We start from the raw sequence: 21,006 nt of genomic DNA, 5'->3' as shown, positions 1-21,006 counted from the left end.
CAACTGTGGAAAGTTACTTAAAGGGCTTAAAGAGAACAAGCATTTCTGCAGAACATCAGTTGAAAAGTAAGAAGTTAAGTCATTTTGGTGACATGCATCTTCAATCAACATTCACTACAGTCACCAGCTACATTCTTGCAAGCTGTCAGGATATGATTTGTGACACAAGAAAATGTTGGGGTAAGAAAATTTAAGTCTAAAACTGAAAGAGTCTTCAGAAGAAAACCAAATTAAACAGCTAAATTTCTACAAACTGGAAGTGTTATTGAAGGTACTTTACAAAGCATCAGTTTTGCATAAGTATCTCCTTTGAATTGGATAAGGTAGCTTGATCTCTTTTCCTGTTAATCATGCTTAGTAAACACATATACTTCAGCATCAGAACCAGAAAATCATTGTTTCCAAATGTCAGACTCCACATGATCAAACACTCAGAATGTCAAACACATAGAGCAAACAAATTATGTTCTACACATTCAGGTTTAATATTCTAATGTGTTCAGTTTTGCACATAAGTATTACTGAAATTTTTGTTCAGGGGTTTCACCCACCTCATCCTCAACTGTTTCTTCTGGTAAATTGTCAAGACCCAGCTCAATCAAGTTTAATACCATACACAGTATATGTTCAGACATGTTCTGGTGATCCATTGTTATCTATAAAAGTAAACCACAATCCAGAAACCAATATTTATTCATTTGTTAGGTTCAAACATTGTAAAACATTAGCAGGATTCGAGAAGATTTCACCATTTCATAAAAATTAAAGATTACATAGACCATAAGACATGAGAGCAGAATTAGGACATTTGGCCCATCGAGTCTACTCCACCACTTTTCCCCTGCCTTATCCACCTAAACTTTGAAGCCCTGACTAATCAAGAACCTATCAGCTTCTGCTTTAAATATACTCAATGACTTGGTCTCCACAGCCGTCTGTGGTAATGAACTCCAGAGTTTCACTATACTCTGGCTAAATGAATTCCTCCTCATCTCTGTTCTGAATGGGCAATCCTCTATTCTGAGACAGTGCCCTCTAATCTTAGACTCACTCACTATAGGAAACATCCTCCCTATATCCACTCTATCTAGACCTTTCAATATTCAATGAGTTTCAATGAGATCCCCCTCACTCTTCTAAATTCCAGTGAGCACAGAGCCATCAAAAACTCATGTTAACCCTTTCATTCCCAGAAACATTCTCATGAACCTCCTATGGGCCCTCTCCAATGCCAGCACACCTTTTCTTACATAAGTGGCCCAAACTGTTCACAATACTCCACCAAGTGTCGTCAGACAAATGTCTTATAAAGCCTCAACAATACATTCTTCCTCTTATATTCTAGTCCTCTCGAAATAAAAGTTAACATTGCATTGCCTTCCTTCCCTCCAACTCAACCTGCATGTCAACCTTCAGGGAATCCTGCACGAGGACTCCCAAGTCCCTTTGCACCTCTGATATTTGAATTTTCTCCCCATTTAGAAAATAGTCTGTGCCTTTATTCCTTCAACCAAAGTGCAATACCATACACTTCCCTACGCTATTTCTGCCACACTTTAATCCATTCTCCCAACTTCTAAATCTGCCACATTTTTACCCATTCTCACAACCTAAGTATTGCTGCAGACTCCCCACTTCCTCAACACTACCTGCCCCTCCACTTATCTTTGTTTCATCTGCAAACTTGGTCGTAAAGCCATCAATTCCATCATCCAATTCATTGACACGTAACATGTTCCAACACTGACCCCTAAGGAACACTACTAGTCACCGGCAGCCAAAGAGAAAAGGGCCCCTTTCTTCCCATTCTTTGCCTCTTGCCCATCAGTCAATCTTCTATCCATACTAATATCTTTCCTGTAATACCACAGGCTCTCATGTGTTGCACTTTGTCAAAGGCCTTCTGAAAACTCAAGTAAACACCATCCACTGACCTGCCTTGTCTATCCTGCCTGTTATTTCCTCAAAGAATTCCAACAGATTTGTTGGACAAAATTTCTCCTCAGGGAAACCATGCTGACTTTGGCCTATTTTACCATGTGCCTTCTAAGTACCTCAAAACCTCATCCTTCTTCACAATCACTGAAGTCAGGCTAACTGGCCTATAATTTCCTTTCCTCTACCTCCCTCCATTAAAGAGTGGCATTTTTACAATTATTAAGTATTCCTGAACCAGTCCAGAACCTAGCGATTCTTGAAAGATCATTACAAATCCTCAACAATCTCTTCAGCAACCCCTTTCAGAACCCTGGGGTGTAGTCCATCTGGCTGAGATGATTCATCTACCTTCAGGCTTTCCAGCTTCCCAAGCACTTTCTCTTTAGTAGTAGCTCACATCTGCTCCAACACTTCTGAATTTCTGGCATACAATTAGAGTCTTTCACCGTAAAGACTGACACAAAATACTTACTTAAGTTCCTCTGCCACTTCGATGTCCCCCATTACTATCTCTCCCATTGTAATTTGTATCTTACATCCTATCTACTATTTGGAGGCCTGTATAAAACTCCCATGAGGATATTTTTATTCTTGCAGTTTTTCAAATCTACCCACAAGGATTCTACATCTTCCAACCCTATATCACCTCTTTTTAACAATTTGATTTTACATTTTACTAACAGACACCTCATCTCCTCCACCTACCAGTCAGTCCTTTCAATACGATGTGTATCCTTGGACATTAAGCTCGCAACTTTGATCTTTCAGCCATGACTCAGTGATGCCCACAACGTTGTACCTATCAGTCTCTAACTGCGCTACAATATCATCTGCCATATTCCATAAACTGCATTCATTCAAATGTATTCATCACCATTTTTGATTTTGCCCACATGTCACGTTTCAATTCATCCCACTGACTGCAATTTTGCCCTATCATCTGCCTGTCCTTCCTCACAGTCTCACTACACACTGCATCTACTTGTATACCAACTGCCCCATCATTCTGGTTCCCCATCCCCCTGCCAAATTAGCTTAAACCTTCCATGACAGTTCTAGCAAACCTGGCCATTTCATATAGTAGTGAGAAATAGTATTGCACCTAGCATACAAAATGCATATGTAAGAAATTCCAAAAACATTTTTGAGATTTAAAGCAGGGTGGTTAATGCCAACTTACAGTAATGTTTCAATCAAGCAGCTAAAAATAAAGACTCCAAAACTATTAAATATAAATAGTAACTAAAACATTTACCAAGCCAAAGTGAATTTATCCAAAAAACTATGATAAAGCAACCTGACTTTTATAACAAATAAAGTGCAACAAAATTCAATTGCAAATTCTTATGATTGTCATTCCTTGGGAACACTGATCAGACGTGGAGCATACTCATATGATGAAACCAGAGGAAAAGATGCTTGCATTCAAGATGCAACTTATAAAGTGTAGGGGCTTCTTAGGTTACACATATCTTAACAACCGAAATCTAACCTTATGCAATTTCACATATATATTTTCAAGCATTTTGCACTCTAGTAATAATAAAATGTTTCATGGCATTAATTAATAACTCTATAACAGTACATATTCCAGTAGGTTAATTATGACTAGATTTAAGGGTAATATTCAATGAAATGAAAGAATTACAGCAAGTATATAAAGAATAATACGGTGAATTTTCTTAAAAACAGGTATTTCTGACAGAGAGTTCTAGGCTTACAAAATTAAACCTTATGTAACCCAGGACAGCCTACAGTTCACTAATTACAATGTGGCATCAAGAAGTTCAACCTTAAATGTCATGTTTAGTTATCAGTCAACACATTAGACTTGCATGTCTCTTATTTACCTTATAGAGAAGAGTAAACAGCACAATGTGCAAAGTTTTACAGTGCAATATTCGTGTTAAGCCTTTGTAGCTGGGATTTAAAAGTGCTCTCTCCCGATATGGTGGCCACGGATTACCATTAAATTTTCCAGTCTGCTTTAAGCTGTCGAGAGTAGACAAAGATAACACGTAATATTTTAAAAAATGCAAAATATGCATGCATCAGCAGAAATCACAGCTAAGCAAGGAAGGAAATAAAAGTAGGTTTCCTTTTGCTTCTAATTATTACAAGAAATGGAAGTAATAAAGATGGTAATAAATATCTATAAGAAATGTGAAAGATATTGACTACAGAACATGGTTTCTACCTGCCTTGAATGGCTCAAATGTGCCTCAGGGAGTGACTGTTGAATTTACAATTAAATTGTTCCAATGTGAAATCTATGCAATGTTTTGTCAAAACGACAGGCTATACATCAAAAATCTCAACAGCTTGGTTCTGCATTAGCAAAACAGTATTACAAAAAAAAGCCTTCAATGATATTTACTGGCAAAAATACTTATTATTACCCTTCGCAGAGCATTCAACTCTTCTGCAGTTCCATTTCATGGTTAAATGAACTTGAGATTATTTTTTAAAAAGTATAAATTATTTCAGTTTTAAGACAAAATAAATCTAAAGAAAATAGCAAAGCAAATATGACTGCCATATTTTAATATGCATTTAGTTCTCAAGAAATATTTTTAAAAAGCAGCACATCACAAAAGCAGACCTTATTGAAAAGTGGGGGGGGGAATCATTTTCAATGGAATGCCTACATTTGCAAAGGGTGAAATTTATCAGAATTCAGTGGCAAATTGAACTAATCAGAATTAACTGCTTTACATGCCAAAGTCATGCAACTAAAATCTACATGACTTGGCCTCAATTCCCTGATAAAAGACTGATTCTTTAAGGAATGATCAGTCATGTGGACAAGATAAAGAAGCCATATCTACTAACACAGTAATGGTTTAGTAGGTCCATTTGCCAATCAGCTTCTTTATATAACCAACTATTGATTCACCTTGCTCCAATTGATAAAAGGGATTGAATTTCAACATTGCACTTACTCTTAAGCATAAATCTAACGCTTCTATGATTAATTTGGCAGTGTAATGAGCCATTTTGATGAGATTTTCTTCTTTTGTTGTAAAATAGATATACTAAGTAGTTTCTTTTAAAAATAGAACACAAACTTAAGTAGAGACAAAACAAACAGAACTACAGAACTAGAGTCATGGAACACTACAACACAGAAATAGGCCTTTTGGCCTATCTAGTCCATGGTGAACTAGTATTCTGCCTTGTCCCACCAACCTACATCCAGACCATAGCTCTCCATACCCCTCCCATCCGTATACTCATTGTCACAGCACTGGGTTTTGATGAGGATCATGTGCTTTTATGAAGGTGTGGACTTGAAAGATCAGACAGCAGGCTACAATAGCACATTTATTGCATAGGTGTTCATCCTGTTCCAGAAGTGGAAAACTTTTAGAAAAAGTGCACCCGATAAGCATAGCCTCAGCACTTCTTAGCATGAGAATTATGGGGCTACTGGGGGTGGGGGTGGGTGGGGGGGGGCAGGGAGAGAACTGGTGACAGACTTGCTTTGCCACACCTATCCAAATTTCTCTTAAATGTTGAAATCAAACCCGCATCCACCACTTCTACAGCAGCTGATTCCACTCTCACCACACTTGAGTGAATTTCCCTTTAACATTTCACCTTTCACCCTTAGCCACAACCTCTAATTCTAGTCTCAGCTGATAAATACTCATTAAAATAAACATTGTAGGCTGAAAGCGGCCTAACATCATGAAAACAGGTAAGAACCATATTTTCTCTTTCAGACATACGCAGGATCAATGCAATAGTAAACTCTAATTATCTGGGAAGGCAATTAACAAGTACACAACTAAGACAGACAGTACAGCACTAAGACATCACTGTGTAGTATGTCACAAGATTACCATCATCCCAAAATACTACACATTTACTTTGCTTTAGCATTGTGCATACAAGGTCAATAAACATTTTCATTTTTTCCTGTATATGTGGCAATTCAGTTGGCCTGAGGTTTTTTGTTTGCAAGGCAACGAAAATTGATCATTGTCATTATATAATCTGACAGTGTGCTATAGACTTTGATTACCTCATCAAAGCATCTAAGTAGCTTACTACAGTATGTACTCATATTAAACAAATGCTCTCCAGAAAAGGATTTTTTCCCCGAAAATGCAAATTGTCTTTGACTAAATGCAAATCTATGCAGATCTATGTCCAAAATCTCAACAACACTCAGGATGCAGCCACTCTGCACAAGTGTCCATTATTCTCTCTTCTTCATGCACCATTATTCTCTCTTCTTCATGCAGAACATCAGGTTAGAGCCTGACTTATTAGGGACAAGAACTCACATTAATTAACACCTATCTGTGTTAGGTATCTAGACGCAGATGCATTGCGCTAGTACCATAAGAACTAGCTCCAAACCAATGATGTCAAAGCAAACAAAAGAAAATACAGATGTTGTTAATCTGAAAAAAATAAAAGATGCAGAAGAAGCAATCAATCAGAAGTATTAGCACTGTGCCTCTCTTCATGAACCGTATGCTACACCTTTCCCATAATTACCATTTTTAATATATTTCTAGCATATACGGACTGTTTTTTTCTTGCTTCTCAATCCCTGTCTCTAATGTCACTCAGCGTTTTTCTCTCTCACTACAGATGCTGCCTGATCTGCTGCAATTTCCACATTGTCCCTTTTTTTCCAGCTCTCCATCAATTGCAATGTTTTGCATCTTAATTCCACAATTTCTTTTCTTTTTGCTTTTCTCCTTTATTTACCTATCCAGACAGATTAACAACCAATAACGAGTACCTTCATCCTCTCTTAGTCGATGGCATTCTGTATCAACTATTATCTATTTGTTTCGACCTTATAACAGTTAGTAACTTTGCTCTCCTCACTGGAGTTCAGTGCAGTTTAAAACGTGTAATTTTCTAAGTTTCCCAGCTCTGACAAAAGGTCCTTGACTTGAAACACTAATTCTGTTACTCTCTCCACAAATGCTAGCTGAATACTTGTAGATTTTTGCTTTTTGTTTCTCAGAACAAACCACACGATCTTCAAATAAAGACTCCAATATCACAAAAGATCTGGAGGTGTTTCAATATGGCTAGGGCAAAGAAAGCATACAAGAGTCCGAAAAACAGGAATAATCTAAAGAAAAAAGGTGCATCAATCTGAATCTGGAAACTGTACCCAATTTAATGACAAGCCCTGATTAATGTATTAGGATACTGTATAGCTGAGATTATAATCTAGACATTTGCCAAGTCAGAAATGCTTGGTTGGTTGTCTGGCACCAGCACAGAAGCAAAACAGTAGTCCTCAGAAAGAAGACAGCAGGTATCAGTCATATTAAACCATTTTCCAAGAATAAGCTACATTTAATAACCAAGATTATGACCATCAAAGCTTCAAATGAACCTATCATTAGAACCTAAAATATTGAGGAATAAAAAAAACTCCAACACTTTCACTTTTTGATTTAGCAATGGCAGGAAAATGATGCACATGGTTGAACTGCCTTCAGAGCTAGGTTCCTAATACATTAATAAGGGCTTATCATTAAATTAGGCACAATTGGCAGGTAACCTATAATTTTCTATTTCCAGCTGCTAACCTTCACCTCTTCTAACTAGTAGTGAAAACAGCAATCTGCTCTGAATTGATTCTTCTTTGAACTTCAAGTGAAAACTTATTTGTTAGAACCATTAAATTCATTTGGAATCCTAGTATTTCAATAAGAACAACATTCAACTTAAAAAGTCCCAAAAATGGATTAGTGGAAATGCCTAGAGGGAGAATTCAATGGTTATGAAGAATCTATTTCATGTTTACCACTGCTCTCTCCTCTGGGGCAAATAATTTTTTTGGAAATACACCAAGAGTCAACTGCCCAAAAATTGTTTGTTTTCCATTCCACAGTATATAGCACAGTAGAACAAATTAGAAGTTAGGCTTTATTCTTCTGCTTTTTCCAGTAAATGAACAGCACACCCAATTTGCTGCTCTACAAGAAAAGGGTTGGTGTGTCTGGGGGTCAGTGGCCCGATGTCTGTGAATCTGGGGCTAAGGTCTGCAGGTCAGAGCCCTGGGGTTACTTGTCCTGGGGTTAGAGGCCTGTCTGCACGTTAGGTGGAGGTATGGAAAAGGGGCGTGTTTTACTTTGATTTATTGTTATATGTTGGTTGTGCGTTGTTCTGCTAAACATCATGGACATGTCATTTCAGTGACAGAATGTGTGGAAACACTTGCAGGCTGCCCCCGGCAGATCCACAGATTGCATTAATTGCTAACACAAATAGAGGCATAGAGAAGTATAGTACAGAAACAGGCCCTTTGGCCCATCTAGACCATGCTCAAACTATTTACACTGCTTCCCCCCATCGACCTGCTCTGGGACCATAGCCCTCCATATCTCTACTTTTCATACAGTGAAACTTTTCACTGTGTTTCAATGTAAGTGTTATTAATAAATAAATCCAATCCAATCTAATGAAACAGGAAAGCACAGCAGGCAAAGTAAGTTGATCATTGAAAAGCTGCAATGATTCTCATAATTTTTAACTATTTTCTTATTTAAATTCGTCCTTTGAAGCCCAGTTGAGATCATAAGGTAGATCTCTGAGATGCAAAGGTTAGAATGAAATGTATACTATTCCAACTTTAATACTGTCATGTCAACAGGGATAGTAATTTGAGAAAAAAAACAGAACTACTTTATAATGTGTACAACCTATTCTTTATATTAACAACATGCCTGTCATAGCATCCCTAAATTCACATAAAACACAACAAAATTGCACATAACTTGTCCTAATAAAGTTGAATTTCCAGTTTTGTGAGAGAGTCCTATTTTTAAAATGTATTGACATGTTTAATCAGAACAAAGTATTGTAAATATAAGGAATTGTGCTAACCCAATTTATTGAACAGTTCCACTCAGTTAAAAAGGTACTTACAATCCCATGTATCTGTCCATCGCAGACTGAACATCCCTGCGATATACTGTCCTTAGAATCACCATTATTGGGTCAAACTCAAGATCCCAGACATCAGCTGATCAAAGGACAAAAAATACATTAATAAATTTGCCAACTATAAAAAAGCTGAAAAATATATGAGAACATTTATTAAACCTAAATATGTGTTCTTTTAAAAATATGTTTTAATGGGGAACACCAAGAAGGTACCAAAAGCCAAATATAATACAAGTAAGAATAGGTGCAATATCACCATAACTTTTATTCTTCCTAGGAGAAAAGTAGATTGTTAGATAACAATCAGGAGCAAACATGAAAATCATTTTAATTTTCTTATCACAGAACAATATTGCACATCATGTTTGCACAAACCATGATGCCAATCTAAACTAATTCCCTGTGAGTGCACAGGTATACAAAATTATGTGGGGTACAGATTGGGTAAATGCAAGCAGACTTTTTCCACTGAGATTGTGTGAGACTAGAACTAGAGGCCAAAGGTGAAATATTTAAGGGGCATCTGAGGGGAAAGTTCTTCACTCAGAGCATGGTGAGTGTGTGGAATAAACTGCCAACAGAAGTGGTGGACGTGGGTTCAATTTCAACATTTAAGAGAAATTTGGGTAGGTACATGGATGGGAAGGGTATGGAGGGCTATGGTTCAGGTGCAAGATGAAGGGAGTAGGCAGCATGATAGTTCAGCATGGACTAAATGGGCTACGGGCCTATTTCTGGGCTGTATTGTTCGATTACTCTATTAGCAGATAATAAATGACAATGCTGATAAGTTTTTTTAAAATTCGTGTCTTTGCATTTAAGTTTTACTGACCCATTTGGAAATGAATGCACATACTGCCATCTTCTGTCTAATGATAAAAATATTGCCACAGCTTATGTTTCTCTGTGAGCCTACAAGTCTCAGCGTTCAAAATATAACTCTTTCTTTTAAAAAAAAAAGATGCAACCTAAGAAGTCTATGGCCCAAATTGTTGCCAGAAAAAAACAAACTTTTGCCTCAAAATCATGATGATGATCTTAAACTGCAACAACATAAGATTGAAATTATGCTAATATAATGGTAAGCCATAGGTGTTGGAAAAAATCCAATTTTATTCACAGGAAAGCAAAATCTTGCTAACATAAGCAGACAAGCATATCCAAATGCTAGAAGGCCTTTGACTTTTAGAAAGCTTTCAACGGTAATCTGCATCGGCTTCTTGTAAGGAGGTCCAGGAATGCCTAATACATGCAAATATCTCTCTTTACTATCAGCAATATTTCAAATAAAACAACTCTAAGCACCATGATATACCTTTAGGCGTGTACATTCCTTGCTGCATGGAACCTCCGGGTTCAAATGCTGGTGCTTTAAAATCAGCTACAGCTGAAAGCATGTTTTCAAAATAGTAGCTACCTGGGATAATACCACTCTTTGGGTTGGGATTTTCAGGAATGTACAAATTTAGTTAAGAAAACAACACTCCAGCATATATACAAAATTGTGAAAAACATATGCAATTATGGTCAGGCATCTTTGCAGTAATAAAACTAATTTTTTTAGTAAACAAACATAAATCTTTCTTTTACAAATATATACATGGAAGACATCCAGTCACCTTAACATCTTACTAGAAGAGTAAACACCTTAAAAAATGATATTAATTTACCTTGTTTTGTAAACCTTACTTCAGTATTCAATTTTTTTTAATGTACAATATGCGCACATGTATTAAACAGCATATGCAGTATGCAAAAGGCAGAGTTAAGCAAATACACAACCAGTCAATCAAGTCAAAACCTGAACTCCTTTCATGTAAATGGTGATGAATAATTAAATAGTTAACAGGTGCTGAAGGTGTTCAGAATACAACACACTCTTAACGAAGTATGCATCCAGCATGAAAATACTAAAGACAATGTTTAAACTTTTCATAATCTCATCAGTCAGAAGTGCTGAGTAGATTATCCATTTTAGCTTCCTCCCAAAATCTCCAACATTAAGTAAGCCAGTCAATGTCAATTCCATAAGCTTTAAAGAACTGGATACAGAAAAGACCACAAGACTGGACAATACCCTGAAGTAGTGATAGTCTGTACACCAAAGCTAGCAGCACCTACCCTCTGTTCCTATAGTTAGAAAGATGATATCTATCTGACAATGTTAAGTATTGCTCAGCTAAGTCATATTTACAAAAGCAAGATAAATCCAATCCTGCTAATTACTTTTTCGTTATCAGCAAAATGATGGTGGATACAGCCAAAAGTGGCATTCACCTGCTGACAGATGCCATTTTCAGGTTGGCCAGGACCATTTAGTACACCAAACCTTCGGCTGAAAATTAACGGCAAAAATTATTCCAAGAGATGGAAAGAGGATCAAAACAATACTGTAGACGCAGAAATCCAAAACAGAAATGCTGGATACATTCAGTATAGAAACAGTTGATGGTTAGATCTAGAATCTTATCAGAACTTTGGTACAGAAAACCCCTGAAACAGAATCAGGTTTAATATCACCCTCAAACATTGTGAAATTTGTTGTCTTTACAGCAACAGCACAATGCAAAACATAATAATAGGGGGGAAAAACTGAATTACAGTAAATATATTAAATAGTTAAAAACAGAAATTAAAAAGTAGTGAGGTAGTGTTCATGGGTTCAATGTCCATTCAGAAATTGGATGGCAGAGGGGAAACAAATTATATTTTGAGAGCAGAGAAGGTGGGGGAGGTGTGAATAGGTGCCTTTTAATACACCTTCACACTCCCACTAAGTTCTTTCTTTTGGCAACCTGCACTATTACAATCAGGCCCAATCAAATCTTGAGGAATGCCTTTTTATGGTATGCTACAGAAACCAGGAGCCAACACAAAATTCTTCAACTTTAGATAATGCACTCTTTCTGTTCTTCTCACAAGTCAATGAATATGTTGTAAAAAAAAATCACTCCCTACTTTATACATAGTTTTCTTCTTTTGATTGTTCTTTCTTTCCTCTCCTTTTTATAAGTGTATACCTCAGATAAATATTATGTGGAGATTTGAGACAAATATGACTATATGATATATATGTACAGTATCTGAAATACATCTTATGGAAATGTTTGTTTGACGATGAACTTCAATAAAAAATAAATTACAAAAAAAAAAGAAAAGGCCATTTTGCCAGTCATCATTTTGACTCAGTTTTTCAGGGGTTTTTTTGGTCTGGCTGCTGGGAATGTCCGCCAGTTTCACAATTCACAACACATTGCACTGTCATAGAAGCTTCATCTGATTTTTATTGCTCCTTAACTGCCACATTAGAGTATGGAGTCTCACTCCATTAAAGATATTCCCCTTGTTCTACCCATCCTCTTCGCTACCTAAAACTAACTTACTTTCTGTCAGTTCTAATGAAGGGTCCCAGACATGGAATGTTAACTTCCCACGGATGCTGCCTGACCTGTTGGGTGTACACATTTCCTTTTAAGAAAGGGGTACAGCCTTGAAATCAAGGCAGTATTTGATCGATTAGAACATCAAGTAGTCCTGGTAAAACTGAAGTCAAAGATCGACAAAAGAAAACACTTCAGTCAGTGATTGCAGTCCTAGCTCACCCAAAGGAAAACAGCTGCAATTGTTGAGACATCAATTATTTCAGTTCCATAACATCATGTCCACCCTCTTCCCCAGAATATTAAAGGCCAAAACAAAATCAAATCACTACAATCCATAAATAAAAGCACTAAAATAATATTCAAAATTTCTTGGTAACAAGCCGTACACATATGCCACTTAATAACTGCCAAATGCTGACTTGCCTTTATTAGTACTTACAATGGTTAATCCCTTGAAATTCGCTATCAAGCCTTACGGACATAAATATCAACATTTAATAGGGCTGAAGCAGGCCTAGCCTACATAACTGCTTAATCAGCAGTCATAACAGTCAAAAATTGCAAAATATTTTACAAAATCTTTAAAAATTTTGAGTTAGCACCATTGATATAAAAAAGATTATTGACAAATTATCTTTCTTCCTTAGAGCCATTTCTCAATGTTTAAATGAACAGAGTCAAAGAAGCTGCGCAAAATTTGAGTACAGGTATAATAAGCAGAACCTCCAAAGCAAATGCCGAGAACCAGAGGATGTGAGCCCTCCCTTACTGGACTCTAATGATAAGCCAACGGAGCAACATTGCCAAACCTCAGCAAACTACAGGTATTGAGAACATCCACACTCACACATATTAACAACACCAGAGTCCCAAGCTTCCTAACATATACAAGAAGAAAATACTGCCATCATTTCTCAGGAGAATGTAGCCTATTAGTACTTGGTCTGAGATAGCTTATACTGCCATATTTCCTCTATGTTCTTGCAGCACTGCATCACAGTGCCACCTGGTGGCCGAAGGTTGGGCAAATATTAATTTGTGATTCTAAATTCATCAGAGATTTTAAGTCAGTCCTTAGAGTATTCCACAGATACCAAATTTTTAACATATGCTACCTTACCTGCGTTTACCTGCATACAATTCCTGCAAGCTTCACAGGAAAATATTGCTGTTCAAATTTTTAAGTATCAGCTTTAAAATTTCATCAGAATGTTTTTGACAAGTAGGCACTTTAATTTCATAGGCAGAGGAATTAATTAAAATGTATATTGAACATTTTTAGATATTAGTTTAATATTTATTAAAACTTCTAAAAAGCCAGTAAAGTCAATAAAAATGCTTGGTGCTTTGACACCGAATAAAGGCAGAAGCTATAGCTCTGTAGGAAAGGCTATCTGAAGGTAATTAGGAAATTGTAAGGCATGATATAAGAAGATGTGTACATGAGAACACAGGTGGAGGTTTGCTGATCTTGAACAGGCTAATTGAAATTCTATAATGGTGGCACCTGCTCCCCATAAAATTGCTGGACTCCATACAATCCCACTAAATTCTAACACCAATCAAAAAAAAAAAAATCGCATTAACAGGAATAGTTTATCGAAGAAAAGTGCATTCTGAAATTCAGCAATGCCAGCAGCAGACTGACTAGAATTATTTCACAAGTTCAGTCATCCATCTCACTTGCAAAACAGCAATTTGATGTTCAATTACTGGATTTCAACATTTTACAAACTTTAAAAATTATGCACATTGCACTGAGGAAACTCGTCACTATAACATGTTAAGCTGAAGTATTGAACTGCATTTATTGTTTAATTAGCTATACTAAAACTACACACTACCAAATTCAGAACTGCCTCAAAAGGATATTAAGTCTAATAATGTACTATGTGTTCTGTCACTCATGCAGAGTTGTGCCACCATTTCTGCCCGCAGGATCTCATCATCTGTCATCCCTGAAATGGAAATGAATAAAATATTAAGCCACTTTAAAAAAATCTGCAGATGAATACAAATACAAGTTGTCATTTTTGACACAATTCATTACTGCACAACATTATAGAACACAGAATTGAAAATTAAACAGACTGGCTCAATAAAAATATAACGCTATGAAATTTATCATAGCTTGGAAAGATCTGGTATTTACAAGATGCAGTGAACTGAAAATATTTCCACACTTCTTGCTTTTAACAAGCTATTTTGAAAGGTAACAACATGATCCAGGTACCTGAGTTTTGATCAAAGTTTTTCATGAGCCTTTAATTTTACTTGATACATTTTTATGCCCACAAATGGAAATTCTTGATGAGACAACAAGGAATAATTAAAACTTAAATTAAAAGCATGTGTGAATAAAATGGTATTTAATTTTGGATGGGGCTGAACCAGACAATTTGCCAGTATGGCTACTAACTAGTTGGCCAAAAATTCAGATAAATTACATATGAAATGTGCATAGGTTAATTCTTTCAGTGATCTTCCAGAGTAACTGCTCTTTTCTAGCAGGTTCTTCAGTATTCACTTTAGCTTATTTGGTGTAGTTTTGATTTGACGGAAGAATTTTTTTTGCATGCCACCTGCTTACTTACTTTTATAAGAGCCTCCATCAAATAGAATAAGGCCCAGGACTATTTTATTCCTAAAGGAAATTGGTACATTTTATAAAGAGTATTTCAGAAGGATGATATGAAAAACTTCTATAAAGAAGGCAATGAGCAAACCAAAAGTACTTCACTAAGTTCTGGACAAGATTCTAATCTCTTAAAGCATGGCCAATGTAATCAAAAAGGTGATCAAAAGTGTCAATGTAATCAAAAATGGTGACCCCGACACCTGCTGTGAAGTGTTTGGGATGGCATGATTCTCTTATCTTTTTCTTCGCTTCCAAAGCTCTACACATAGACAAGCCCTTTTTATACATACATCATTGATTTCAACCTAAACCATAAGATCAGAATTCTTCATGTTATACCTATTCCTTGCAGGATATTCTGCTGTAGAAATGCAAAACTAAAATTCATATTCTTTTAAATTAAAATTTAGAAGTGTGGTGGTCAGACCACACTTGGAGTACTGTGCTCAGTTCTGGTCGCCTCACTACAGGAAGGATGTGGAAGCCATAGAAAGGGTGCAAAAGAGATTTACAAGGATGTTGCCTGGATTGGGGAGCATGCCTTATAAGAATAGGTTGAGTGAACTCGGCCTTTTCTCCTGGAGCGACGGAGGATCAGAGGTGACCTGATCAAGGTGATGAGAAGCATTGATCGTGTGGCTAGTCAGAGGCTTTTTCCCAGGGCTGGAATGGTTGCCACAAGAGGACACAGGTTTAAGATCCTGGGGAGTAAGTACAGAGGAGATGTCAGGGGTAAGTTTTTTTACTCAGAGAGTGGTGAGTGCGTGGAATGGGCTGCCGGCATCAGTGGTGGAGGCGGATACGATAGGGTCTTTTAACAGACTTTTAGATAGGTACATGGAGCTTAGTAAAACAGAGGGCTATAGGTAAGCCTAGTAATTTCTAAGGTAGTGATATGTTTGGTTCAACTCTGTGGGCCAAAGGGCCTGTATTGTACAGTAGGTTTTCTATGTTTCTATGTTTCTAAATTTTCTGAAACTCCAATTTAGAATGAAGGCTAAAGATAACAAAAATCAAATCATAATCAGAGCCAATGGGTAGCTCCACAATTTTGTTATACAGAAATACGTAAAACAATATAGAACCTTACCCAAGTGTATACGAAGACTGAGTAAAAGGACTAGGAAAGTTAAGGCACCCTCAAGCATTGATCTTTCATGTTCTGGATCAAGCGCTCCATTTTGATGCTGTGATGCCATTGTCAACAGATCCACCACTTTAAATCTAGATTAAGTCACAAAATTACTTTGATAAATCAATAATTATTTATTTAAACAGCTTTGCCTCTTGAATTCTGTAATGATCATAATATATATCTTTCAAATGCATCAAACTTCATCTACAGAAGATAATCCACTGATGGCAATTTATGGCACTCACTATTGTACAGGCTAAGATCAGAACAACAATAACACCTTTGTATTCATAAACAATTCACAATTATACAATTGCAAAGTTACATCCTGATGATTTTGCAATCATCAATTCAAGATTTCAAAAATATTACAGTTACCTTTCAAAAACAGATGAAACAAAATAATCTGGATCAAGTCTGGAAGCACAAACCTAATGGGGGAAAATGATATTCCAACATAAGATTTTGTCTATAAAATTAAATCATTACATAGATGGTACTTTAAGAATTTTCAATCAAAATTCCATCAAATACACTAAACCGAAACAAATGCAAGCATCAAAATACTGAATATATACATACCTGCAGAAGAAAGATATCTGGATCAATCATAGAATTGCAGAAGTGGGACTGCACGTAAGTCATAGCCTGTCCTTTAATCTGAAGACCATTTCTAACCCACATATTGCTGTGTATTTCTGATAGACTAGCCTAAATTTAAAAAAAAGTATAAAAGCCCCTTAGTCTTTCATACCCATTATGAAGAGGCAAAAAGTTGTTTACCTTGCATATAAAAATAGTATCAATACTATTTCAGAGTTATACAGAGCAAACTGATCAATGAACCAAGAATTCTAAATTAATTATATCTCTACTACTGGACTGCTCACAGTCTGTATTTTCAAATTACAAAACTGTAAATAATAGACTAAGTTCATATGGAAACGTAAAGTAATGTGTGTCAATTTTCAAAGTTCAGAACTGCCCACTGGAGAAAACATTTATTTTGCGTCAAACTTTTGGAGGGTGGAAAAAGAATAGCTCCTAAAAGTATTCAGCCTGCTTCAGAAAAGAGGAACAAGACATTAAGCTCACATACATCTTTCTCTCAAACTCATGCAACATCAATGCCAGGAGATTCTGCAGTTTCTCCGCAAAATGCCCTACTTTTTAAAACTGGGGAAATAAAATTAAACAAGGATTAAACTTTCTCAAATGGGGCAAGGCCAAATTTATTGGGCAGAGAAATCTGTCAAAAGTGTCCAGGAAGCAATAACTTTAAAAAGGAGAAGCTACTGAAGGTTCAAAAACAAAACGCAGCAGCTACAAAGTAACCCCCAAATCATGACTGCCTTGGATGCCAATGAGAAGACGGCAGTAAAAGCTCAATACTGTATAAATTCAAGAAATGTTCAAAGTGCAAGTGTAATTAGGAAATAAACTTACATAGTGCATGGCAAAGATACTGACAGATAAAAATGGGATTAAACTCAACAATATTTTATAAAAACATGGAGCAAAAGAAATAACAAAAAGGATTTGAAACCAAAAAGATAGCCACTCGTGAAGATGGAAACAATGGATGTGTTTCTCAAAGGAAGTCAATGGAGCTAGTAGACAAGAAAAAAGAAACATGTTCAGTGGTTCCTCTTTCTCTATCTTTATCCTGCCAAGCAGGTTTAGACCTTTGGATGCTGACAAATGAGTTGACAGAGATTTTTAAAATATTCTAAGCTGTTAAGAGAAATGAGGGAGGAAATAGCATCAACTCCAAATGCATCCTTTGGAATATACAGGCATACGGTAGGTTTAAGTGAGGTGTATGAAATTATGAAAAAGCATGAATAAGATTAATTTGGAAGAATTTTTATCCTTAGCAGAGTCACTGATGAATAAAGACATAGAGCCAAAATAAATGCTATAAGAATTAGCTAGGTTGATGAAAAACACATCCCCCACCCACCCACAAAAAGTGGCCAGCATCTAGATTAATATAACTGCCTGAGTTGGTGATGGAAACATTCAAAAATTGCTTCTATTCACATTTGATGCTTATTAGGATACAATTTGAAATAGCATTTTTAAAGCTAGCATGGACAAAATGGCATCCTTCTGTACCATATTGTATGATCCTGTAGAGGGGTTTAGAAGTCACTCAAACTCAAAATTGCATAGAAACAGTGTTTCACATTGAGAACATAAAGCTTGCACTTGGTAGAGCCAGAGAATATGTCACATTTATCTGCCTGTAAAAGTTTATAAACTGCATACACTCAGTTACCACTCTGGGAAAAAAAGGATGTCTGAAATAAAAACTCCTATGAAATTTTTGGAAAGCATGCAAAAAGTCAACTAAATTAATATAGTCAAATTTCAGCATCTTTTCATAACTTGAACTGCTTTTGGTCAAAATACTTCAAGGTATACAATATTCATTTTGAGAACCAAATAATTTAAAAGATTATTTGAATGGCCTTTGATGTTTGATTTGATTTTTTTTGTTTTCCAGAGTAATCTTATCATCTACCTTTTTTTTGCATTAGACCATGGTGGGTAGTAACTGCTGTCTTTGCGTGCTCAATTTGGCAAGTTTCACTTAGAAATTTTCAACAAATTACCAAAAGCACAACAGAACATATACAGCCATATATTAGCACTTTGGGAGACATAACATGCAGGTTCAAGATGCTGACAGAAAGTTATTTTACATGCAACAAAGAGAAATGGAAAAACCTGAATTTGAAGTGGATGAACCATCATTTTCATCAACATCTCTTGATCTGGTAAAAGTGAATCAAGATCCAGTTGTTGGCATCTGACAGCCTATAAATTATTTTTAAAATGGGCATATATTATAGAAACACAAGAATAATTTTTTTGTAAATAATGGATAAATGAACTTTAAATAGTATATTATAATTTATGAAGTACTTCATTTGTACTTTTATCTTTTGCACTATGTTCACTTGGAAATTATTCAAACCATTAAACCAATTTAAGAAATGCTGCCTTTGAGCTGCTGTCACAAATACATGTAAAATGTTACATGCTACAATTATAAACTTTTAGAAGTTTCCACTTGATAACCATCAATGCTTTAAGTAGTTTATCACTTTTGGAGTAGGTTGATAATTTTTTTTTAAATAAATTCTGATAAAGAAACATCTAAAAATACCATAATTTATTCCCTATACATAAAGATCCTAGCCAGAGGCACAGCAATCTCGTCCCTCACCTCGTGGAGCAGCCTGGGGAATATTCCATCAAGCCCCAGGGACTTATCCGTCCTAATGTATTTTAACAACTCCAACAACTCCTCTCCCTTAATATCAACATGCTCCAGAACGTCAACCTTACTCATATTGTCCTCACCATCATCAAGTTCCCATTCATTGGTGATTACTGAAGAGAAGTATTCATTGAGAACCTCGCTCACTTCCACGGCCTCCAGGCACATCTTCCCACCTTTATCTCTAATCGGTCCTACCTTCACTCCTGTCATCCTTTTGTTCTTCACATAACTGAAGAATGCCTTGGGGTTTTCCTTTACCCTACTCGCCAAGGCCTTCTCATGCCCCCTTCTTGCTCTCCTCAGCCCCTTCTTAAGCTCCTTTCTTGCTACCCTAAATTCCTCAATAGACCCATCTGATCCTTGCTTCCTAAACCTCGTGTATGCTGCCTTCTTCCACCTGACTAGATTTTCCACTTCACCTGTCACCCATGGTTCCTTCACCCTACCATTCTTTATTTTCCTCACCAGGACAAATTTCCGGACAAATAAATCACTACAATTTTTAGCAAATTTAAACTAATAAAACAATATTGTACAGACATTTCAATCACAGCAGAAATACAGTAGTTCAGCCCATCCCACCATTCAGTAAGGTCATGGCTGATTTCTATTAGTTTTGATGCAATATTCCTTCATTTTCACAACTTGCAAAAATACACTGATGACAGCGATAAAGGTGTTGACTGAGATAACATCAAATGCTGTAAATATATTTCCATTACATGACTCAAGATTTGTGTTCTATGGAAAAATACAAGTTTTGAATTGATTTGATAGAGATTTCTTAGTTGCTGAAAGGCAATGCTCTGGCATAGAAAACAATAGCTGAGAGGTAAAGGTAGAATTGTATTTAACATCCATTAAGCCTTTAAAATATCCTCGATGCTGGGGAGGCTAGTACTGGCTGAATTTGCAACCTTCTGCAGCTTTTTCTGATGCTGAGCAGAGGCTCCTCCATACCAGACAGTGATGCAACCAGTTAGCATGCTCTCCATAGTACATCTGTAGAAATTTGCTAGAGTCTTTGGTGACATAACAAATCTCCTCAAACTCCTATTGAAATACAGCTGCTGTCATGCCTTCTTTATATTTGCATCAATATGTTGGGCCCAGGATAGATCTTCACCCTTTCCACTGCTGATCCCTCAATGAGGACTAGTGTGTGCTCACTAAACTTCCCCTTCCTAAAGTCCACAATCAATTCCTTGGTCTTACTGATGTTGACTGTAAGGCTGTTTTTGCAACACCATTCAACCAGCTGATTGATCTCACTCCTACACACCTCCTCGTCACAATCTAAAATTCTGCCAACAATAGTTGTGTCATCAACAAAATTATAGATGGCATTTGAGCTGTGCCTAGCTGCAGAGTTGTGGATGTAGACAGAGTAGAGCAGTGGGCTGAGCACGCATCCTTGAGATGTGCCAGTGTTGATTATCAGCAAGGAGGAGATGTTATTTCCAGTCCGCACTGATTGCAGTCTCCTGATGAAGTTATGGATTCAGTTACAGAGAGAGGTACGGGGCCCAGGTTTTGGAGATTGTTGATTAGAACTGAGATTGCATTAAACTTGCAGGTACGAAGGAGGACTGGTTACTTTTCTGTGTAACAGAAGCTGAGAGAAGACGTAATTGAGATATATAAAATTATGAGGGTTGTACATAAACAAGATGGACCTATCATCCTTTAACAC

At 36.5% G+C, this 21,006-nt stretch overlaps 1 protein-coding gene across 4 annotated transcripts in view; it reads right to left on the bottom strand.

Annotated features, from left to right (window-relative positions):
- ubr3 (ubiquitin protein ligase E3 component n-recognin 3) overlaps positions 1 to 21,006 on the bottom strand; it is a 230,487-nt gene that overhangs the window by 152,846 nt on the left and 56,635 nt on the right. For all 4 annotated transcript variants that reach the window (XM_063052208.1, XM_063052206.1, XM_063052207.1 and 1 more), the window contains 9 exons: positions 18,755 to 18,844; positions 16,604 to 16,732; positions 16,400 to 16,452; positions 15,977 to 16,110; positions 14,121 to 14,206; positions 10,181 to 10,322; positions 8,848 to 8,944; positions 3,789 to 3,930; positions 552 to 656 (listed from right to left, as the gene is read on the bottom strand). In XM_063052208.1, the coding sequence (XP_062908278.1) occupies positions 552 to 656; positions 3,789 to 3,930; positions 8,848 to 8,944; positions 10,181 to 10,322; positions 14,121 to 14,206; positions 15,977 to 16,110; positions 16,400 to 16,452; positions 16,604 to 16,732; positions 18,755 to 18,844 (978 nt within the window). The remainder of the gene's footprint in view (positions 1 to 551; positions 657 to 3,788; positions 3,931 to 8,847; positions 8,945 to 10,180; positions 10,323 to 14,120; positions 14,207 to 15,976; positions 16,111 to 16,399; positions 16,453 to 16,603; positions 16,733 to 18,754; positions 18,845 to 21,006) is intronic.

The sequence above is a fragment of the Mobula hypostoma genome, chromosome 6 (assembly GCF_963921235.1).
Source record: "Mobula hypostoma chromosome 6, sMobHyp1.1, whole genome shotgun sequence".
Classification (NCBI taxonomy): Eukaryota; Metazoa; Chordata; class Chondrichthyes; order Myliobatiformes; family Myliobatidae; genus Mobula; species Mobula hypostoma.
The sequence above is the reverse complement of the archived record's forward strand: the minus strand, read 5'-3'. Positions and strand labels throughout refer to the sequence as shown.